Source organism: Parasteatoda tepidariorum, chromosome 3 (genome assembly GCF_982258835.1).
Source record: "Parasteatoda tepidariorum strain Cologne lab strain chromosome 3, Ptep-v5.0, whole genome shotgun sequence".
Lineage (NCBI taxonomy): Eukaryota > Metazoa > Arthropoda > Arachnida > Araneae > Theridiidae > Parasteatoda > Parasteatoda tepidariorum.
Genome location: NC_141757.1, coordinates 52328131 through 52347246, shown reverse-complemented (window position 1 = coordinate 52347246; position 19116 = coordinate 52328131). Strand labels below are relative to the sequence as shown.

The 19116-nt window shown below is 26.9% G+C and overlaps 1 protein-coding gene across 2 annotated transcripts in view; it reads right to left on the bottom strand.

Moving 5' to 3' along the window:
• Positions 1-1600: 1600 nt before the first annotated feature.
• LOC107453770 (leucine-rich repeat flightless-interacting protein 2) overlaps positions 1601-19116 on the bottom strand; it is a 39367-nt gene continuing 21851 nt past the window's right edge. For both annotated transcript variants that reach the window (XM_087159318.1, XM_087159319.1), the window contains 5 exons: positions 18453-18502; positions 18080-18197; positions 5089-5168; positions 3117-3221; positions 1601-2330 (listed from right to left, as the gene is read on the bottom strand). In XM_087159318.1, the coding sequence (XP_087015444.1) occupies positions 2223-2330; positions 3117-3221; positions 5089-5168; positions 18080-18197; positions 18453-18502 (461 nt within the window). In that variant the 3' untranslated portion in view covers positions 1601-2222. The remainder of the gene's footprint in view (positions 2331-3116; positions 3222-5088; positions 5169-18079; positions 18198-18452; positions 18503-19116) is intronic.

Genomic DNA, 19116 nt, shown 5'->3' with positions numbered 1-19116 from the left:
AGATATGAAAGTCTGGCGAGTCTTGAAAATGGGAGTCTATTTTTGAGTGCTTGAAACATGTATACTGTCTTTTCAAATTTGTATATTTTGTGAGACGAATTAAGTTTTAAATCAAGTAATGACTCACAACTTAACTATTAATAAATATACTCAATAACTTAACAATTTTGAGTTGGTCAAATTAAGCAGAAAATGACGCACATTAAACAGCAGGTATTAAAACGAATTTGCTTTCTAAGAGAATGGACTTATTTTTGAAACTAAGAAATTGAAAAAGTATTTCTAAGAGGAATAAATAAAACAAACATTTTTCCTTTTAAACTCAAAACTTTATAAATAAAAGATGACAGAAAATAACAGATGTTCAAAGGTTTCATTTTCATAAACTCATTTTTATGTATGTATTTTTTAATTTGGCCTTTTTGAAATCAATTTATATACTAAAGTATGCACGACTAGTACCAGACTAAAATGAAGTTAGCAAAGTAATGCAAATTTCAAGATATTAATGTTTTTTTTTTGTTTGTTTTTTAAATCTCTGTATAGTGTATAGCAAGTTAAGGGAAAATAAAAAATTTCCCTTTAAAAAGATTATTAAGCTAAGCAAAAATATTGAAATATCACCTGCCAGATGTTGACGCCCACTATTATTATAAAAAAGACTTTTTTGGAATAAGTTTGGTAACTATTCAGCATTTATCAATTAATTAAAAATTTAATTAAATTAAATTATTTAGTTTATAAAGTAGGTTTGGTGTATATGATCAGTTTCAACTACATGATATAACATTTCAGCTTAGATGATTAACAACTTAACATCCTGAGAAAAGTACTAACTGTAATGAATTACTAAAAATTTATACAGCACACAAATCCTTTAGTTAACAGTTCGTAGAAAACATACTACTCTACAAATGAAAAATTGTTTGTATTTTAAGAAATAAAAATTAATAATAAATGCAAAAAAATAAGAGCATAAAGAAAACACTACAACATGTTCGATGTCTTGGTCCTATGAAAATCAGAAGTATAAAACTATAGTTATCTAAATGGCTTGTTTACAAATGGAAATAAAAAGACATTTCTATACTTAAATAGAAAGCATCACAGTTTAAGGGATGTATCGAATAAGTGATACAAATGGGAACAGAGGAACTAACGCAATATTAATATCACTCATTAATTGAAGGGTTCGGGAAAATATAATGATAAGCCACATTTTCAAACACATTTCAGGACAGTATTTTTGAAGGAAAAAAATGAGAATTTCATGATGGCAAATTGTTTTTTATTCTTTTTTCTGTATTATGATCTAAGTAGAAATTACAGCAACTTGTTAAGTACCTATCTAAAAACAATACCATAGAAGAACAACTGATATAAAAAACATATTTGTAACGAATGTGGCTTATCACTAAATTATATTAAGCCCTTCAATAATAATGCACATCTAAAACAAATAATACTTATCCAAATACAGGCAAGGAAATAGAGGTTATGATTATTTTTTTTACAATATCAGATTCAATTTAGAGCACAGCGTAATTTTTTTAAAAAAATCCTTTAAAATGAATTATATCCAAATATAATGCACAATTGATATCAATGACGGGAAACATGATTTAGGCTCAAACAAAAATCATATTATAATTAGTGGATATCACAAAAGTTTTAAAATCAGATGTTTCAAATAGTAATAATAATAACAAACAATATATTCATTCCTACAATTCAAGTAGCATAGCAATATAAAAATTAAGAGAAAATTATCAAAAGCAATAATGTCTAAAAAAAGTATTAGATTTATTCTTTAAAATTTTTATAGCATTGCTATTTTTTAGGAATAACAATAGAAAAGAGAAAAGAGCAATTAAAAACTTGTTTCAAACAATAATAAAAATTATTTTTGATACCATGTAAAGGACTTTGATTTTGTAGGAATTTAGTTTGGACAATTAGGTGAATTTGAAAAATTTTTCTTTACATATTAACAGGTGTTACATGTACACAATTACAACAACGAATGCATAAGTACAGCAATTTATACATAAAGTTAGATTATTTCACAGTAATGACCACCCTATAACTTTACCCTTGAAATCAGACAATTTCTTCAGATAAACATATTATGACAGGAAGTACAAGTACTATATTTACCCACAACAACGAGTAAAAGGGTTATTTTTTACAAACATTTACAAAGTATAACAAGCTCGATGAAGCTAACTTTTGATCAGGGCATTGCGGGCAGATTTTAGTTTATCAATGCGTTTTTGCAGATGAGCATTAGAAGTTTCCAATTCTTCAATACGAGATTGAGCTTCCCTAAGCTGGAATGAATGAAAACATTTATTAGCAAAGCTTATACAATATAAAAATATTTATGAAAAAAATAGGTAAATCTTACATTTTAATTGCAATAGACTTTCAAATAGAATTCTTAATAATGAAAATACTAGGTAATTAAACTAAAAATTGGAGTTTTTTCCTGCAATTTTATGATAAAATATCAGTTTTGGCTTCAGTTGGAAGATTTGGAAAAGATTTTTTTGCAAAAATGTTTCAACTGAATTTTGTAGCAAAGCTAATATGTATTGAAAAACATTTAAATAAATTTTCAACAGCTGTTTTGAAAAAGGCAACATGGATAACAGCAATCCTTTTCCAGCAACTTTTACATTTGCTTTTAAATTTAAAATGTTTAATGGAAATTCATTAAGAATTTTATTGAGTAATGATATTTCAAAATTTGATATAAGTGATGAGTAAGAAATTGTGTTTTATATGAAGTCTTAATTTAATTAACATGTATTGAGGGAAACAATATTTCATACATTTAGAATATCTAAAATATAAGGTTTAACTAAAACAGTATGATTTTAAAACCCATGTAGTTCAAGAAATATAATGTAAGATTGATATGCAAAATATCTTGATTATAAGGAAATGATAGAATATATATTTAATACAAAGCTGTCAAACAAAAAAGGCAAAACATGCCTAAAATATAACTTAATATAAAAAGGCACTTCAATAAATCAATACTAATATTCAACTATAAATGACAAACACATTTTCTTTTCTTATGAAATTTTTTATCTTATAGAAGTCAATACCTCTCTCAGTATTTTTCGCTTTTCAGCTTTTAAATCATCTTCAACTTTCTCAGCATCTTCAGTGGCAGTTTTGTACCTAATAACTTGGCTTTCTAACCTGGAAATCTACAAGAGATACAAATGTAAATAAATTAGAAATTTAATTTGCCAATTGAGAAATACTGAAAATATCAAACTTAAACCTCAGAATCATATGACACGGAAACAAACATATAATTATTTATACCTTAGTCTTATAAGCTTAAGGGGGGGGGAAGGCAGGTCGTACCCAGTTTTACTCAGTTATTCGTAAATTTTACAATCGCAATTATCATTTATGAGTTTATAAAAGATTCTTGCTATTTCTCTTGTACATAACTTGCCAATCTATTGTAAATTAGTATCCTTTTTATTTTTGTACTGATACAAATGAAAATGAATGTTTTAAGTTAAATAAAGTTTCTCATTTGGCAATGTTAATAAAATGAGCTAAATTAAAAGTTAACAAACTGAACAAGCCCCTTTTCATCCACATGCTGGGAATCTCTACATTTATGTTTATTAAATTATATATTTTTCTTTTTTTGCAATTTTTTGTTTATCAAATTAAGCTATGAGAAAGCATTTGTTTAATAATTTGAAAATTATGCCAGAGAAGAAACTTTCAAAACAAAATTAATTGCAAACATATAAAAAAATTTACTATAAACATAAAAAAAATCAAAATTTCCAGTTTGTGAGTGACTAAAGTCGGGGCTAAATAAAAGAGAGAAGGGCTGGTTCATTCCTCTATTAGAGCTGAAGCTACGATTTCCCTCCTCATGACATTACACCGTACACAGATTTCTGAGATCGGTAGTAAGATATTATAAAAAATTAGCATCATTCTCTCTGTAAAAATAAGTTCAGCTTTTTCTTGAAATCAGCTTTCAAACTTTACCAAATTAACACACTTCCGATCGAAACATAGTTCAAAAAAAATTTTCTCGGCCTTAATATTAAAAAAAAAAAACATACCATTTTAAACTTATAAAAATATTTTACTAGTTGTCGTAAATGACACTATAAATACTTTATTTTAAAATTTTCATCATTAAAAAAAATTAAAGTCAATATTAATTAAGGTTAATATCCCAAGACATAGGAATCGAGAAGTCATGCATTATCTTCAGCATATATTGACATTTAAATCATGCATGCATCTTCAACAGTGTCTAGAATATCATTAGTCCAAAACTATATTTTTTTGTCCATTTAAAATGCTTTTTCTAACAATTCCAGGGTTAAATAAAAACCTATTTCTGATTTTTTTATTTCTGCACATACTTTTGACAGAAGATTATGTAGCTTACTTACAATTAGCAAGTGTTTATATCAAGTTGTTAGAGATAATAATTGCTTTTTGACTGCACATTCTCATCTTGCTTACAACTTCATTTACTTTAGAGAACAAGGGAAAATTATATTTTTTCCTTTTGTGTTTCTATCAGAATTTTTGCAAGTAGCAATTGCGTAAACTGACATTTAGTTAATAATTTCAAATTTTTTGTAATTCACTTAAAAAAACTGAGGAAAATTATCATAGAAAACAATGAATGTCTTGGAATATGTCACAAAAAAAAAAAGAATGCTATAATTTTAGTTAGACCGAACGCTCTGTTCTTGAAGTAAAAGTTCAAACTTTGCGCTGCTGTGACATCGCAGGCGAAAATTGGAGGTTTGGCGCGGCGCAAATTTCTTCAAAGGACTGAACCAGCCATTATTCTCTTTTTAGCCCTGGATTTAAGTAATGCTTGAGATTGAGAGAAAAAGAAAATCATTCATAACTATACATCAGACATTTTGTTCAATTTTAAAATCATAGACTTTTGGGCATAGATATTTAAAGAAATAACATTTATAATGATTTTTTCAATTAATTCATAATACTTAGTAATGGATGAAAAAACTTAAGAGTTATTATTTTTAAAACTAGAAGAAGAGAAAAACTCACATTGCTTTGTAAAGTAGTAATTTCTTGCTCTGCTTTCTTCAGTCTAAATTTATAATCACTTATTTGCTTGTTGGCTTCACCTAGAAACAAAGATTCCAAATAAAAAATTACACATGTTAAATTTAACAAAGACAATGACACATTATTCAGTTAACAAATAACATACTTCCATAATTAACATTATACAAATAGTTTCTAGCTTAAAATAATGATTAATTTTTTTTCATCTACTTTACACTATGGTTATGAAGATGTTAGTTTTAATATAATATATTGTTTAAATTTAAAATTTGCTTTATTTCACATAATATTTTGTAATTTTTGAATATTTAGAATGCTAATATATTAAAACTAAACAAATTTAAGAAATTAAAAAGTAAAATATTTACGCTTTGTGTGTATCTTTAAAAATAGGGACCTCTGAAGTTTTTAAATGGGACCTGCTGCTTTTAGGAAAAAGAACCCAAAAATTTGAATGTCCTGAGGAACTGAAGCTTACAAAATCTAGCAGAATCACTGTTTATACACTATTAAAATTAGCAAGTGAGAAAAATCAATTATTCCTCCATTACAAGAGTGTATTTTTTTTCTGTCAATCTTGAATAAAATCAATGTTGAATTAGTGACTTACTAAATTGAGATAAGACACTTGTTATAAGACATAGATTTTATGTCATAATTCAATACAATATTTATATTAAGAAACGAGATGTTCGCAATAATACCAGTTCGATTAGGTGCAGTTAATAATTTGCTGATATGTGGCATAATTTTTTTTAATAATTTACTTCTTATTTGTTGCATCACCACTTACAATAAAACTGTAAAAGTATATGAAATTGAAGTATTAAAGTTTAAGAATATTACCATAAACTTTAAATAAAAGCTAAGAGAAAATAACAAATTTTGGTAGAACACACATCCAAGTAATAAATATACTTTCATAATAAACTGAATAGTTGATTATTGAACTCAATTTAATAAGTTACTAATTGAACACTGCTTTTATTCAAGATTGACAGAAAAAAAATCCACTCTTGTAATGTAGGAATAATTTGTAGAAAAATATATGCCAGTATATATTGTATAACACAAAAAATAAGTAGGACACAAAACTTTGATTCGCCAACGGCAATCGAATATTCGGGGCAGGAAAGAAAATTTTGTCTTCTGAAATGTTGTTTCAAACCAAATGACCATATTTTTCCTAAGTTCTGAGTGAACAAATACAATAAAAGGAGCAATAGCTTCAGACTTAAAGGGGGAGATTAACTAAATATGCATTACAAAAAGACTACAATCTATGTCGACATCTTTTTGTGTTTTTGATGCATTGGAGTAACCTTCTAGAGATAAAAGAAATGGAGGAGATAAAGAAACTCTTCATACATTAAACCAAATATCTTTATAATGATTAAGTTAATACAGTGTGGGCAAAATTCAAGTTTGTTTATTGCAATAACATTTATTCAGATGCTGAAGAAGTTAAACAATGAAGATTCCTGAATATGCTCCAGATTATAATATTTTTGTGCTATTCTACCAAAGATTACAGCTTTCCATAAAAGTGGCTTCAGCTATCACAAAAGACTGAAGATAGCTGACAGAATTTTTTTAAAGATTGAGATACTTGATGATTTGCTCAGAATTTCTACAAAATTGACCCCTCCAAACAGAATTTGATATTAGATCTGAATTTAACATATGATATTTCAGTCGCAAAAGGCAGCAGTATAAAAATAATAAATGTTAAAAGTATGGGACCATTTCTGGTGTCTTAATTTTAAGATATTTTTTGTATTTTAAATGATATATGGATAAGATTGGAACTATTGAAACTTTTTTAAAACTAATGTCAGCGCTTTTTTTCCAGCAGTAAACAAATTTCAGTTTCTTTTCCTTCATTCTTTTATGGTTTTGATCACCAAAAAGTTCTTTATCTACATCTGTTAACATTTTGAATATTAGCCAATATTTTTCATAAAAATTAAGGTGAGCAAAAATTTTAGTTTTGCTCGTACATTTATAACTGAAATTTAATGCCATGATTAAAAGATAGCTTTGAAGATACAAAAATTAAAGGTGAGTTTGAAGAGAAAAATAGCATTTTCAAACACACCTTTGTCAATGTAAGCAATAATGATGCAAATAAAATGATTGCAATCCATAATATATGTCCTAAAAAAAAACTAACTCAGTGGCGCGACAGCCCATTAAGAGGGCCAAGGCCGACTGTGCCCATCTCAGTTTTCTTGACCTTGGGCTCTGGGGTGCAGGAGCATATGTTCCGGTCAGGTGGTCAGCCGAACGCGGAACCCCCAGTGTTAGTTCCCAAGCATGCTTGGTACTCATTTTATCGACCCACTGAAGGGATGAAAGGCTGAGTCGGCCTTGCCCGGCCCAAGGATCGAGCCAAGGACCTGTGGCACGACAGTGCGAAGCGCTACCGCTCAGCCACCGGGCGTCTAATATATGTCCTAGTTAAATAAAAATAAAACCATCAAAATTTGGAACTGACTCACAAGATGAAAAAGTTAGATAGGTATGCAAAGACACTTGACAATTAGAAACACTGTATAATCTATAGTTCGTTCACCAGGAGTTGGTACTTGGCTCCATCTCCTCGGACGCAGATTTCATTTCAGCGCGGGAGTAAGAAGAGAAACATTTCTGCGTTTGAAATTGAGACAACCCTTAATGCGCGCCAAACACAAAAGTGAATTCTTTTTCAGTCACTTACTTCGCTTTATCATCTGCTATTATACCCTTCGTTTCTCTAGATAGCTAAACATATTTTAAATTTAGAAACTGTTATTTTCCCAGAAAAATGCTTCAAAAAGAACAAACTATTCACTCAAAAGAGAAATATCATCAGATTTATGAAATATTTAATGTTAAAAAAATGCATGTAACGTTTGCAAAATAAATATTTTTGACATATGATAGCCAAATAGCAAACTATTTCAGGATTGCTAACAACCTTCTCCCAAAAACAGCGAAATAGTATCGTCGCATACCACGTGATGAAGGCGGAGCCAAGTGCCAACTCCTGGTGAACAAGCTATATATGGAAATGATAAATTAGTTTCATAGACAAAATATGTTTCTCAGAATCATTAGTTTTTAGAAAAATGAGTAAGCTATGTTAACAAGTAATATACTTTATTCTATTGTACAAACGGAAAGCTTTAAACATAAAACACACAGAGATCTTTAAGAGGACGCAATACCTACCCTCTCAATGCCAGCTGCTAATGCTTTTTCTATGGGAGCTTCATTTGCTAATAACTTTTTTGCATTTTGATATTTTGGAAAAATTCTTTCAGCATTTGAAAGTTCATAGTTTACTCTAAGGTCTTATGAAATCACTTTTTGTTTTACCATAAATTTTAAATTATTAATGGAATTTAAATATCGGTAATAGAGACATCTTCTTGAAATCCGTTTTTTATCAAAATTCATTTAGTAAATCCTTATTTTTGAGTTAACTTACTCGAACTATACATTTCAAGCTACCAGAAGAAATAACTAGTAATTATTTTCTTCAATTATGAAATGTGTTATTAGGAAAGAAAGATGAAAAAATTCTTAAAAAAATTGGGAAAAGAGCCTAAACCACGCCTCCCATCTGTCCTCCCTTCATTTACCAATACGAGTAAAAGTTCTAGTGGGGAGATCATTTGGGGGGTTAGGAGAAAAGCCTCTTTACTTTCTTTGAATAGTTGAGGGGTTAAATAGGCTTGGGGTCTTCTGTTGTGGTTGAAAACAGTTTTTATTTCATTCTCTTTCTTTAAAATGAGTTAGGATGGAAGACTTTCTTTCGAATTTTCTTATGTTATTTATTATTATTTTTTCTTCTTAATTTTGGCAATAACAACTTATCAAAACATTGTAGGATAAATATATTTAATTAGTTAATTATATATATCAATTAAGCTAACAATAATTATGCAATCTTCTGTAAAAAATTTTATGTAGCACTTTTAAATACGGAGTTAAAAAATAGTAAAAATTTTAAACTTCGTAATTTAAATTATAATATTGTCATTAAATTTTTTTTAGCTTTATATAAGAGGTTAAAAATTGAAACTAGCAATATGAAATTTCTTTACTTAAATATCAGTCCTAAATTTCATAAAATTACAATAAATTTCAGAACAGTCACATGTGGGTCTAATATTAATTAAACTTGGCACCTTTTTCTTTAACTACTTAAATAAAATTATCAACAATATTATTAAAGAGGATTTTTCTTGGATTATCACTAATAATCCACCGATTTTAGAATTTATTAAACATAATAAAATTAATTCTATTGCCACTTATGATTTCCAAGATCTTTTCAATAGCATTCCCCTTTCTAAACTAAAAGATGTTCTTTTGAATTATTACTATGTTTTGAAAAAATCTTTAATTGCGATTTTGATTATTGGGAAATTCCAATTAATTTTTGTCTTTTCAATAATTATCTTTAAAATGGAAAAGATATATTTTTTTTCCTAGTTGATGGAATACCGGAAGGACCTAACGTTTCATCTCTCTTAGCTAATATTTGTTTGCACTAAAAAAAGAAATTGTACTCTTAATATTAAATTTGTTTTTAGATTTATTGATGATTTAATTATCTTCAATTTTCATGAATATACTCTTTTATTTAATAATATTTACCCCTAGGAATTAACCTCGCTTCGTAATCATAATGATAGCTTTAATTTTTTGGATTTGGGTATTATAAAAGGAGAAAACATCTGCTTTGTTGGTCTATTTTATAAAAGAAATTATTTTTATTTTAAGGCAAATAAATTATTTGGAATTCTAATGTTCTTAAAAATATCTATTTTAATACCATTTTTAATCAAATGTGTAGAATTAAAAGATTATGTAGTAATGTTTAGTTATCCAAAAAACAAATAGACAAAATTTGATTAAAAAAAAACAATGGTTACCCAAATAAAGTAATTAAATTCTATATAAAAACATTAAGTTAATTGTATGTTATTCTGAATAAATTTACTAAAAAACTTCTTCGTTAATTTATACAATTTTTACCGTGTGCAAATCCATTTCGGGCAAATCCTTGGCTGAAATTATGTGCATAACAGGCAATTCATATTTCCTTCTCTCTCTCTCTTCTGTTTTATTTATTTTTTTCTTAAATAAAAGTTAATTTTCTAAAATTATTAATTGGCAATTTCTTTAAATTATCCGATATAATAACCGATATGCGATTTGTATTTTAATTTCTTCACTAGCAAATGCTAACTATTTCTGAGCATCATATAATGTTACTCAGGTTTTTATGGTCGTAAATATAGATTGCTAGTTTTAAATATGAATATTATATTTTCCCATTTCGTAAATTTTCCTAACTGTTCAATAATAATGAGTTTTTCTGAAAATACGTTTCATTTTCTTTACAGTGCTAACAGAGTTAAATGAACATATTTCATTTTAGTATTTTCAAATCTAATTTTTATTACTGTGCAGAGTCATGTATATTTTTGAAAAGGAAATTTTTTTCCCTGTATAATTTGTTTTATTCCCGTTTTATTTTCCCATTTTCAAATCTCTGCCACTATTTAGCATTATGTGTTTATTCGAAAAGATACTTCTTGACTGTGTCAATAAATTTTATGATCCTTGTAGTATTCCACATTTGCAAATTCTAATTATTTTTTAGTATTATGGTATTCTAAAGAAATGTTGCGTTCACAGTGTTTACTGATTTATAGTTCATATTTTAACTGCATATTTGCATGTTTTTCTTATTTTTTAGCATCATATGTATTTTCCAAAAAACGTTATTTTAGTAGAAGCAATAATAGGTTTAACATGTTATTCTTATAGTTGCAAACTTTCACAGCTGTTATGCTTTAGTTTAATTGTAAAAAAGGTTTTTTTCACGGTGCGACCAGACATAAATAAATTTTTCCGTTATATTTTTACTTTTGTTGTAATTTAATTTTCTGTAATGCATGTATGCTATATTTATTTTTGTCTAAAATTGTATTTCAGTTCTTTATTTTAGTATAATTTTCTCCTTTTATTATGTTTTCGGTCTGAATTATTCACAGTTAATGAATCAGGATCGCTATTCTGTAAAAATAAGTAAAACCCAGATACAGTGAGCAGGTAGAAAATTAGCAATTCGTTTAAAGTAAGCTCAAATTCTTTTTTCGCAGGTATTTAAATTTTTTTATATGTTTCAAACTATCTCATACTTTTAAAAGTATATAACTTCAACTTTTTTTTACAAATGGAGTAATACACATTTAAAGGCGTGTTTAAAATTAGTTATTTTGTTGAAATGAATAATACGTGTGGGTTACGTTAGATATTTATACTATAATTATCTGTCATCATTAATACGTTTATTTAATGAACCTCATCGGAAAATATCTGGTATGGCAAGGGGCACAAAGCACACACAAAAAAAAAAAAAAAAAAAAAAAAAATCCATTAATGTGCATGAAGAAAGCATAACAAGAAACAAGAGAGAATCGGTTTTCCCTGTTTCTTTTCTTTTTAGACATGAACAGAGAAAACCAATAAGTTTTGGCAAGTTCCAAAATATACATCATCTTCTTGGATGCCGCTTTACGTCAGTGTGAAATGCAACATTTACCCTTTCATATCATGCACCTGGATCATTGTTACTACTTGCAAAGACATTTGCGGAATATATGACAGAAACCGTTCACACAAAACATTTTTTAAGCCTCTCACTTTTCACATAGACAAAGCCAGAATGCGAAGTGCTTGTTGAAAGGGCCTTTAGGCTTTCAACTTGGCATTGATTAATAAATGTAGCCTAGTGCAATACCAGAAAATGCTGTTTCGGCAAGCAACCTAAAACCATATCTAATAATGCAGGTGAAACTCTATGGGCAGATGAAATTTGTTACCCTGTTTCCTTTATTTTTAAGTACATTGACATGGGCAAAGAAAACCAATAAATTTTGACAAGTTCCATTGTAGATACGATCTTTTGCTGAAATGCGGTTTGTCTGTTATCCAGTTTTCTAAAATTACCGCATTTACCCTTTCAGTGTTGTCGGTAACAAAGAAGTTTTACTGAATACTTGTCAACAATACTTTACTATTTACACAAAACATTTTTTGAGCCCCTCGGTCCTCATGAAGGACATTCCAGAATGCTATTGATGTTGTTCACTGCGGTTTTTGTCTTTCAGTTAGGCATTGACTAACGAATGTAGCTAAGTATCATACTAGAAAGAACAGTTACAGTAAACGACTGAAGATCATATCCAAAAATGCAGTTGAAAGTCTTCCGCGAGATAGATTCCAAGGAAGATTACTCATATAAAAAAGACAAATTCTTGGCTGAAATAAACATCGACGAACTCGGTATACTAGAAATCGAGAAAGACACTCGTGGTCAACAAAATTCGGCGAGATGGATGCTTGAGAGAAAGAAGCGCCTCACAGCTTCCAATTTTGGTGTCGTTTGTAATAAACTCCCCACAACGAAATGCGACACCATCATAAAGAAGCTTCTTTATTTCGATCTCAGCACTGAAGCAATGAGGTATGGGAAGAGACATGAAGTTGATGCAATAAATGCTTTGCAAAATCTAAACCACAATGTCTCTCCATGCGGTCTCTTCATTGATAAGGACTTACCATTTTTAGCTGCTTCGCCGGATGGTTTAGTAGGTAATGATGGTATAATCGAAGTAAAATGCCCGGCCAAATGTTACGATATCACTCCTGACCATATATGGCAACGTTACTTTTGAAAAGTAACGAGTAAAAGTACAAGTATTTTTAAAAAAAGTAACGAGTAAAAAGTAAAAAGTTCTTATTTTAAAAAGTAACGAGTAAAAAGTACAAGTAAAAGTACAAGTACTAAACAAAAAAAAGTAACGATTTAAAAGTACATTTCTAGGTAATCGATTCAAAGTAACTTAAAATTTTATTGAATAATATTCTTAAGTTCTTTAATGTTTTTGCAAAATTGTTGTTATTTATTTAATTATTTTTAATTTTGAAAGTTATGGATATTTATTTATTTTTAAATTCGGAAGAATATTATAATATAATTTTATAATATAATCGTATAATATAATTTTAAAATCAAACATAATTTTAATATCAAACTTTTCATGAATTTGCACGAAAAAGAAATTTTATCAATTAATTTTAATTTATTATTTTTATTTATTCAAATTACCATTGATTTAAAATTGTTTTACTCTTTAGAAACGCGTTTTAAAAGCACAAACATAAACAAAGCAAACACGGCGTTTCAGACAGCTTTGTGATCTTTGAGCTAGTAAAAAATAATTGAATGTGCAGTATAAGTTGAAACAGAAGGTATTTAAACACGAAGTTAGCTGTGAATGCATATATATTGGACATTAATTTTATAAATCAAAAAAACATAAGCATTTTTTTAAAATTTAATTTTTTGTTTTTTTAGAAAGCTTACCGAGTTTTAGAAAAAAGTAACGATTTCATTCGATATTTCCGTTACAAATACTTGTACTTTTTCCCTAAAAAAGTAACGAAAGTACAAGTAAAAGTACTAAATTTAAAGAGTAACGAAGTACAAGTAAAAGTACGTACTTTTTACTTGTACCGGCGGTACAAGTAACGAAAGTAAAAGTACTGCCATATATGCTCCTGACGAAGGAATTTTATCACGAAAAGTAACATTTTGGAAGGTAGATAAAACTAAAACAAATATCCTTGGAATCAATACAAACCACATTTTTTATTATCAAGTCCAAGGACAATTACACATTACTAGAAAAAGTTTTTGCCTTTTTGTTTTATGGACACCCAAAGGGATCAAAATAGAAAACATAAAACGAGATGACGAATAAAATGGATGGATAAATTTGATTGATTAAATGGATGGATTAAATGGACGAATAAATTTGGGAAAATAAAATGGAACAAAAATTAAAGAATTTCTATTTCGACTGCCTGCTGCCAGAAATAATTGATCCTCGTTTTACAAGATCACTTCCTATAAGAAACCCACAGTACATAATTGCAGCTATTAATGAAAAGAATTCAAAAATCGCAGTATAATTTTCGTAATTTTAAATTTATAATTAATAATGCCACCAAATATATATATATATATATATATATATATATATATATATATATATACATATATATATATATATATATATATATATATATATATATATATATATATATATATATATATATATATATATATATATGCATATACATACATATACATGCATATACATACATACATATACATGCATATACATACATACATATACATGCATATACATACATTTTAATTTTCCCTTCCCTTTAGCAAGTGCTTCTTATGTCTCAGCATCCAGATTTTTATTTTGTATAGTATTTCCAGATTTTATTAATAATGTTATATTTTCTTCACATTGCTGACAGTGCTAAATGTACATATATATATTATTATTATTATTATTTTCAAATTTAATGTTTGCAACTGTACATCATAGTGTATATTCTTGAAAAGAATTTTTTTTTTCATTATTATTTGTTTTAGTTACTCATATTTTATCTTCAAAATTTCCACATTTATTTAGCACCATGAGTTTGCCCGAAAAAATACTTGTGCTAGTTTACAGAATTGCCTAGTATCATGAGTTTTCTCAGTAAAATTTTGCTTTCACAGTGTCAACGATTGTATATTATAATTTTCCTTCTCGCAAATGCTCTATATTTCTCAGCAACACATGTTGTTGCTCAGATTTTTATTTATTTTGTTTTATATACTAATACTAGATTTAAACATGAATATTATATTTTAACATTTCTTAAAATTTTTATTGCCTGCTCATCATAATGCCTATTTGCTTTATTTATTCTTGCCTGACTTTATATTTTAATTCTATATTTTAGTATTATTTTCTTTTCTTTTGTTTTTTTGTCAGCATTATTTGCAATTATTGAATCAGAATTATTATTCTCTAAAATAAGTAGTTATAGCAATTTGACAGACTTGCTATTAAAAGTCGTTACTTTATATGTATTTAAATAATCATCGCTAAAACTACATTTTGGATAAATCAATTTTTAATTTATGTCACAATTAATTTATTTTAATCCATTAAGACATACCATAAATTTAATAACATACAATGTATTCAGATTAATTTAATCATGAGACAATGGGGATAGGGGAGTATGTAGGTGATATTAGCGAGTTGCATTAAAATTTTTAGAAAAAAAAATATAACACCAATTTTTAGTATTTTATTGCAAAATAGCTTTTATCTTTAAAAACTTTTTTAAAGAAAATTATATTAAAAATCTTTTGTTGAGAAACACGTTTTTATATCTTGCAGGATATTTCGATGGCTATTTAAAATTAACAGAAAAATGTTCACTTTAAGAAAATAAATGTTTACTTCGACTTTTAACTACTACAAAATGCCCATAATTAGCATTGTATTATTTACTTTGCCAATTTTACCTTTAATTAACTTTTTGATATTACATTCCTTTTTTCCATCTGTGATAAAGTAAGAGTTGTGTTCTTGCTTTTAGCCCTCATTTTGTCACCATATGTAAACATAATAAATCTATTGCAATTATACATTTCTTGTGACTCAAGTTATACTGTTTGTAATGCACACATGTAAACTATTTATATTTGCTCTATTTTGTAATTTAAATTTTTTATTTTTTCCTTTTTATGTCTTTATCTTGATTATACGGAAGTAAAAGATCAGGATGGTTATAAATAAAGATTTTTTATGCTTTTAATTAGAGAGTTTTTTTAATTGCATGCTTCGCCCACAAAATTAGAGTTTTTTGTAATATTACAGTCATTTTCTCTATTTTTGATTTATTATTTATTTTTGTGTTTGCGAAGTTCTGACATATGTCTGCAAACTTATCTGCGTTATAAATAAGTTTATATTTCATTACGTAAATAACAACAAAAAAGTAACATATGTTTCAAACATATGTTACAAAACATATGTTTCATACATCAAAAAAGTAGTTCGAGAAAATTTTCTTCACTGAATTTAAACACCCAAAATAACAAAATGACCATTTTTTTTTTTAAATATAGTGTCTCTTAGCTTTTATATGTATCTGTATGAACAGGTGTGTGCTCATAGATACACAATTAAAATGAAAGTAAAGAATTCAAGATGTGATCAAAACAAAATTTTAAAACTTTAGAGAACAAAGTAGAATAACAGAAAAATAAAAATCGAGGGGAAATTTTTTTTTAATTCGTTGATTATCAAACTATACGCTAACAGATGTTTCATCTGAATTCCATCTTTCTGAGGCTGAAGTAATATGGAACATGTGGTGAGAATTCGCTTTAAAAAAGGAGAGTAAATAAATAATACTAAAATACAAAAATAAATAATACTCAAACAGAAATTTTAATAATTCAAATGGAGATTGAAATGTATGAAACAGAAAAGAATATAAAATTATTGAAACGGAAAAAAATAAAAAATTATTTTTGTGTAGAAATATTTATTTTTAAATTTTCTTTTTCCTTTGCACAAACACACACCCATATTCTAATATACGTATGTGTCTTAAACTATTGAAAATGAAAGGAGAAAAATTCTCAGACAAATACAAAACAATGTAATTTGTAATTCAGCAAAATTACAAAGCAATATAAATAAATTAAAACATTTAATGAGAAATTATTATACTTATTTACAGAAAATAAAATTTTCCCGGATGGTGAATGTAAGTTTGAAAAAGATACATCAAAACAAAAATTTTCTTTGATGCAATTTAAAAAGCGTTTGATTTTTCTTTTATCATATTTTATAATTAATTCTTATTTTTTTATTTTTATAACTTTTTATTATATTAGTATAAGTTTTAATAATTTTCTCAATTCTGTATTATGACTTAATAAATTGCCTACGTTTCAATAAATTATGTATTTTTCAGAATTTTTATAATTATATTTCTTCATATATTTACAGCTCAATATAATTAGCAGTTCTAGCTCCGATTATTAAAACTAAGTTACTTTAATTAATTCCATTAATTCCACACACATTAATAAAAATTTATATTCTTCTTGGTGTTTTAATTTGAAACGAATTAATTGTAAGATATAAGTAATCCCCATTATCTTGTAAACACCTATTTACATACAAATAAATAGTTAGAATGTCTATTCTGGATATTTCACAACGAAACTAAGAATGGGTTTAAAAATAAAAGACCGCGTACCCAGAATCACTTTTCGAAACTAATGCTTATATTGTTCAGTTTTGCTAAGGGAAGGATGGGATAGTTTAACTGACCCTCTATCATATATCACTGTCACTGTACCAATTCACTCCTCCCTCAAAGCGACGCCCCCAAAGGGTGACTATTACAACTCTGATTTTGCCAATTCCGGTTTTTTATCTGGGTATCGCGTCCTCTTAACATTTTAAAGATATCTATCACATTTAAATGGTTTTACTGGGAGTTGAAATAAAATAGCTTTAATGAGAAATTTTTCTCTTTTTTCAATAAGTAAAAAAATCAATGGAATAAAAAGGATTACTTTTTGGATTCTTTCTAGAGCAGAAGTAAACAATCTTGTGCTTGCATTTTCAATAAAATATTTTAATTGAAGGGGGAAAAAATGTTTTTAGCCCATAGAAACATTTAAATCTCAGCATTTAAAAAACAAAATAGACAATCTTTAAAGACTGTTGTTTTTATTTGTATAACTCACCATAGATATATTATTAGACATTAATAATTTATTTTAGTTTCTAAAAATGAAAAAAAAAATCTGAATGCTAATTCTCGATCTGGAAATTGTGCTAAGCCTCTAAGTTTTGTTCTGAAATGCTCTTAAAGCAGCAGACTATTATTTAAATGAACACATAAACAATAATTCCATGTTCATCTTAAAATTAAATTAAAAAATATTACAATTATTTTTTAATTATTTTATGAACTACAACAAATACACTATGGAGTAATATGGATTTTTAAATTTACTTACGTTGTACTTCTAGAACTTTAGTGTCAGGCCCGTTAATATGATTATGGTTAACACCAGAATTTTCCATTTTTGATAATTTTTGCCTTTCTTCTTCTAAATCCAATCTTAACCTATAAATCTGTTAATCAATAAATATTAGTTATAGTTTGTTACGTAATATTTCTGTTGTTAAAAATCTATAACTAAATATTTGTAATATAAAAAACAAGTTTTACAGATACATGGATATTTTTTTTTACACTTAAATTTTTTTAGCACTATTCCAAAAAAAAGTTTTTTTTCTTTGGCACAGCCTGCAGAATATATATATATAAAAAATAAAAAAAATTCACAAAAGACAACAGAATGTATAAGAAATCTGAAATACACTTACTTCATCTAATAATTCTTGTTTTTCTTCAATAAACTTTTTTAATCGAACATCTAAAACAAACAGTATACATATTTTTTAAAATATAAATACTCTTAAATATAAATACTGTCGATAGAAAAATAAAACTTTCAGAAAAAAAAAACATCTCAGTTTGCATATCAACTGAAATAGCAGTGCATATCAATGAACTTATATCAAGTTTGCACATACAATACTGCTCAAATATAGATAAAACAAATTCGTAACATTACTATTGATAAATAAGAAAATACAGTGATTCTTAAGCATTATTTTTCATTGCATGAATAATGATGTAAAAATATTTATAATCTAGTAACATAAAATATAGTCAATACCTAAACTGAACAATTGCATTATTTTTAAATATCTGGATTTTATTAGAAATACTTCGTAAAACTACAAAACTTCATTGATACTGAAATTTTTTATAGGTATTATTAGAAAAAATTAAATTTTTAGTCTGATATCATTTTATAATATTGTTAATAGTATCAATTTAATTTAATATTATCTAAAAATGATTTGAATTAGACTAAATTAGAACAGGCCATATTCTGAAAATGAGGTTTATGATCATATCAGAGAGAATTTAAGTTAGATTTAAAATAAGAAGAAAAAGTAAACTATATATAGCATTTCAGAT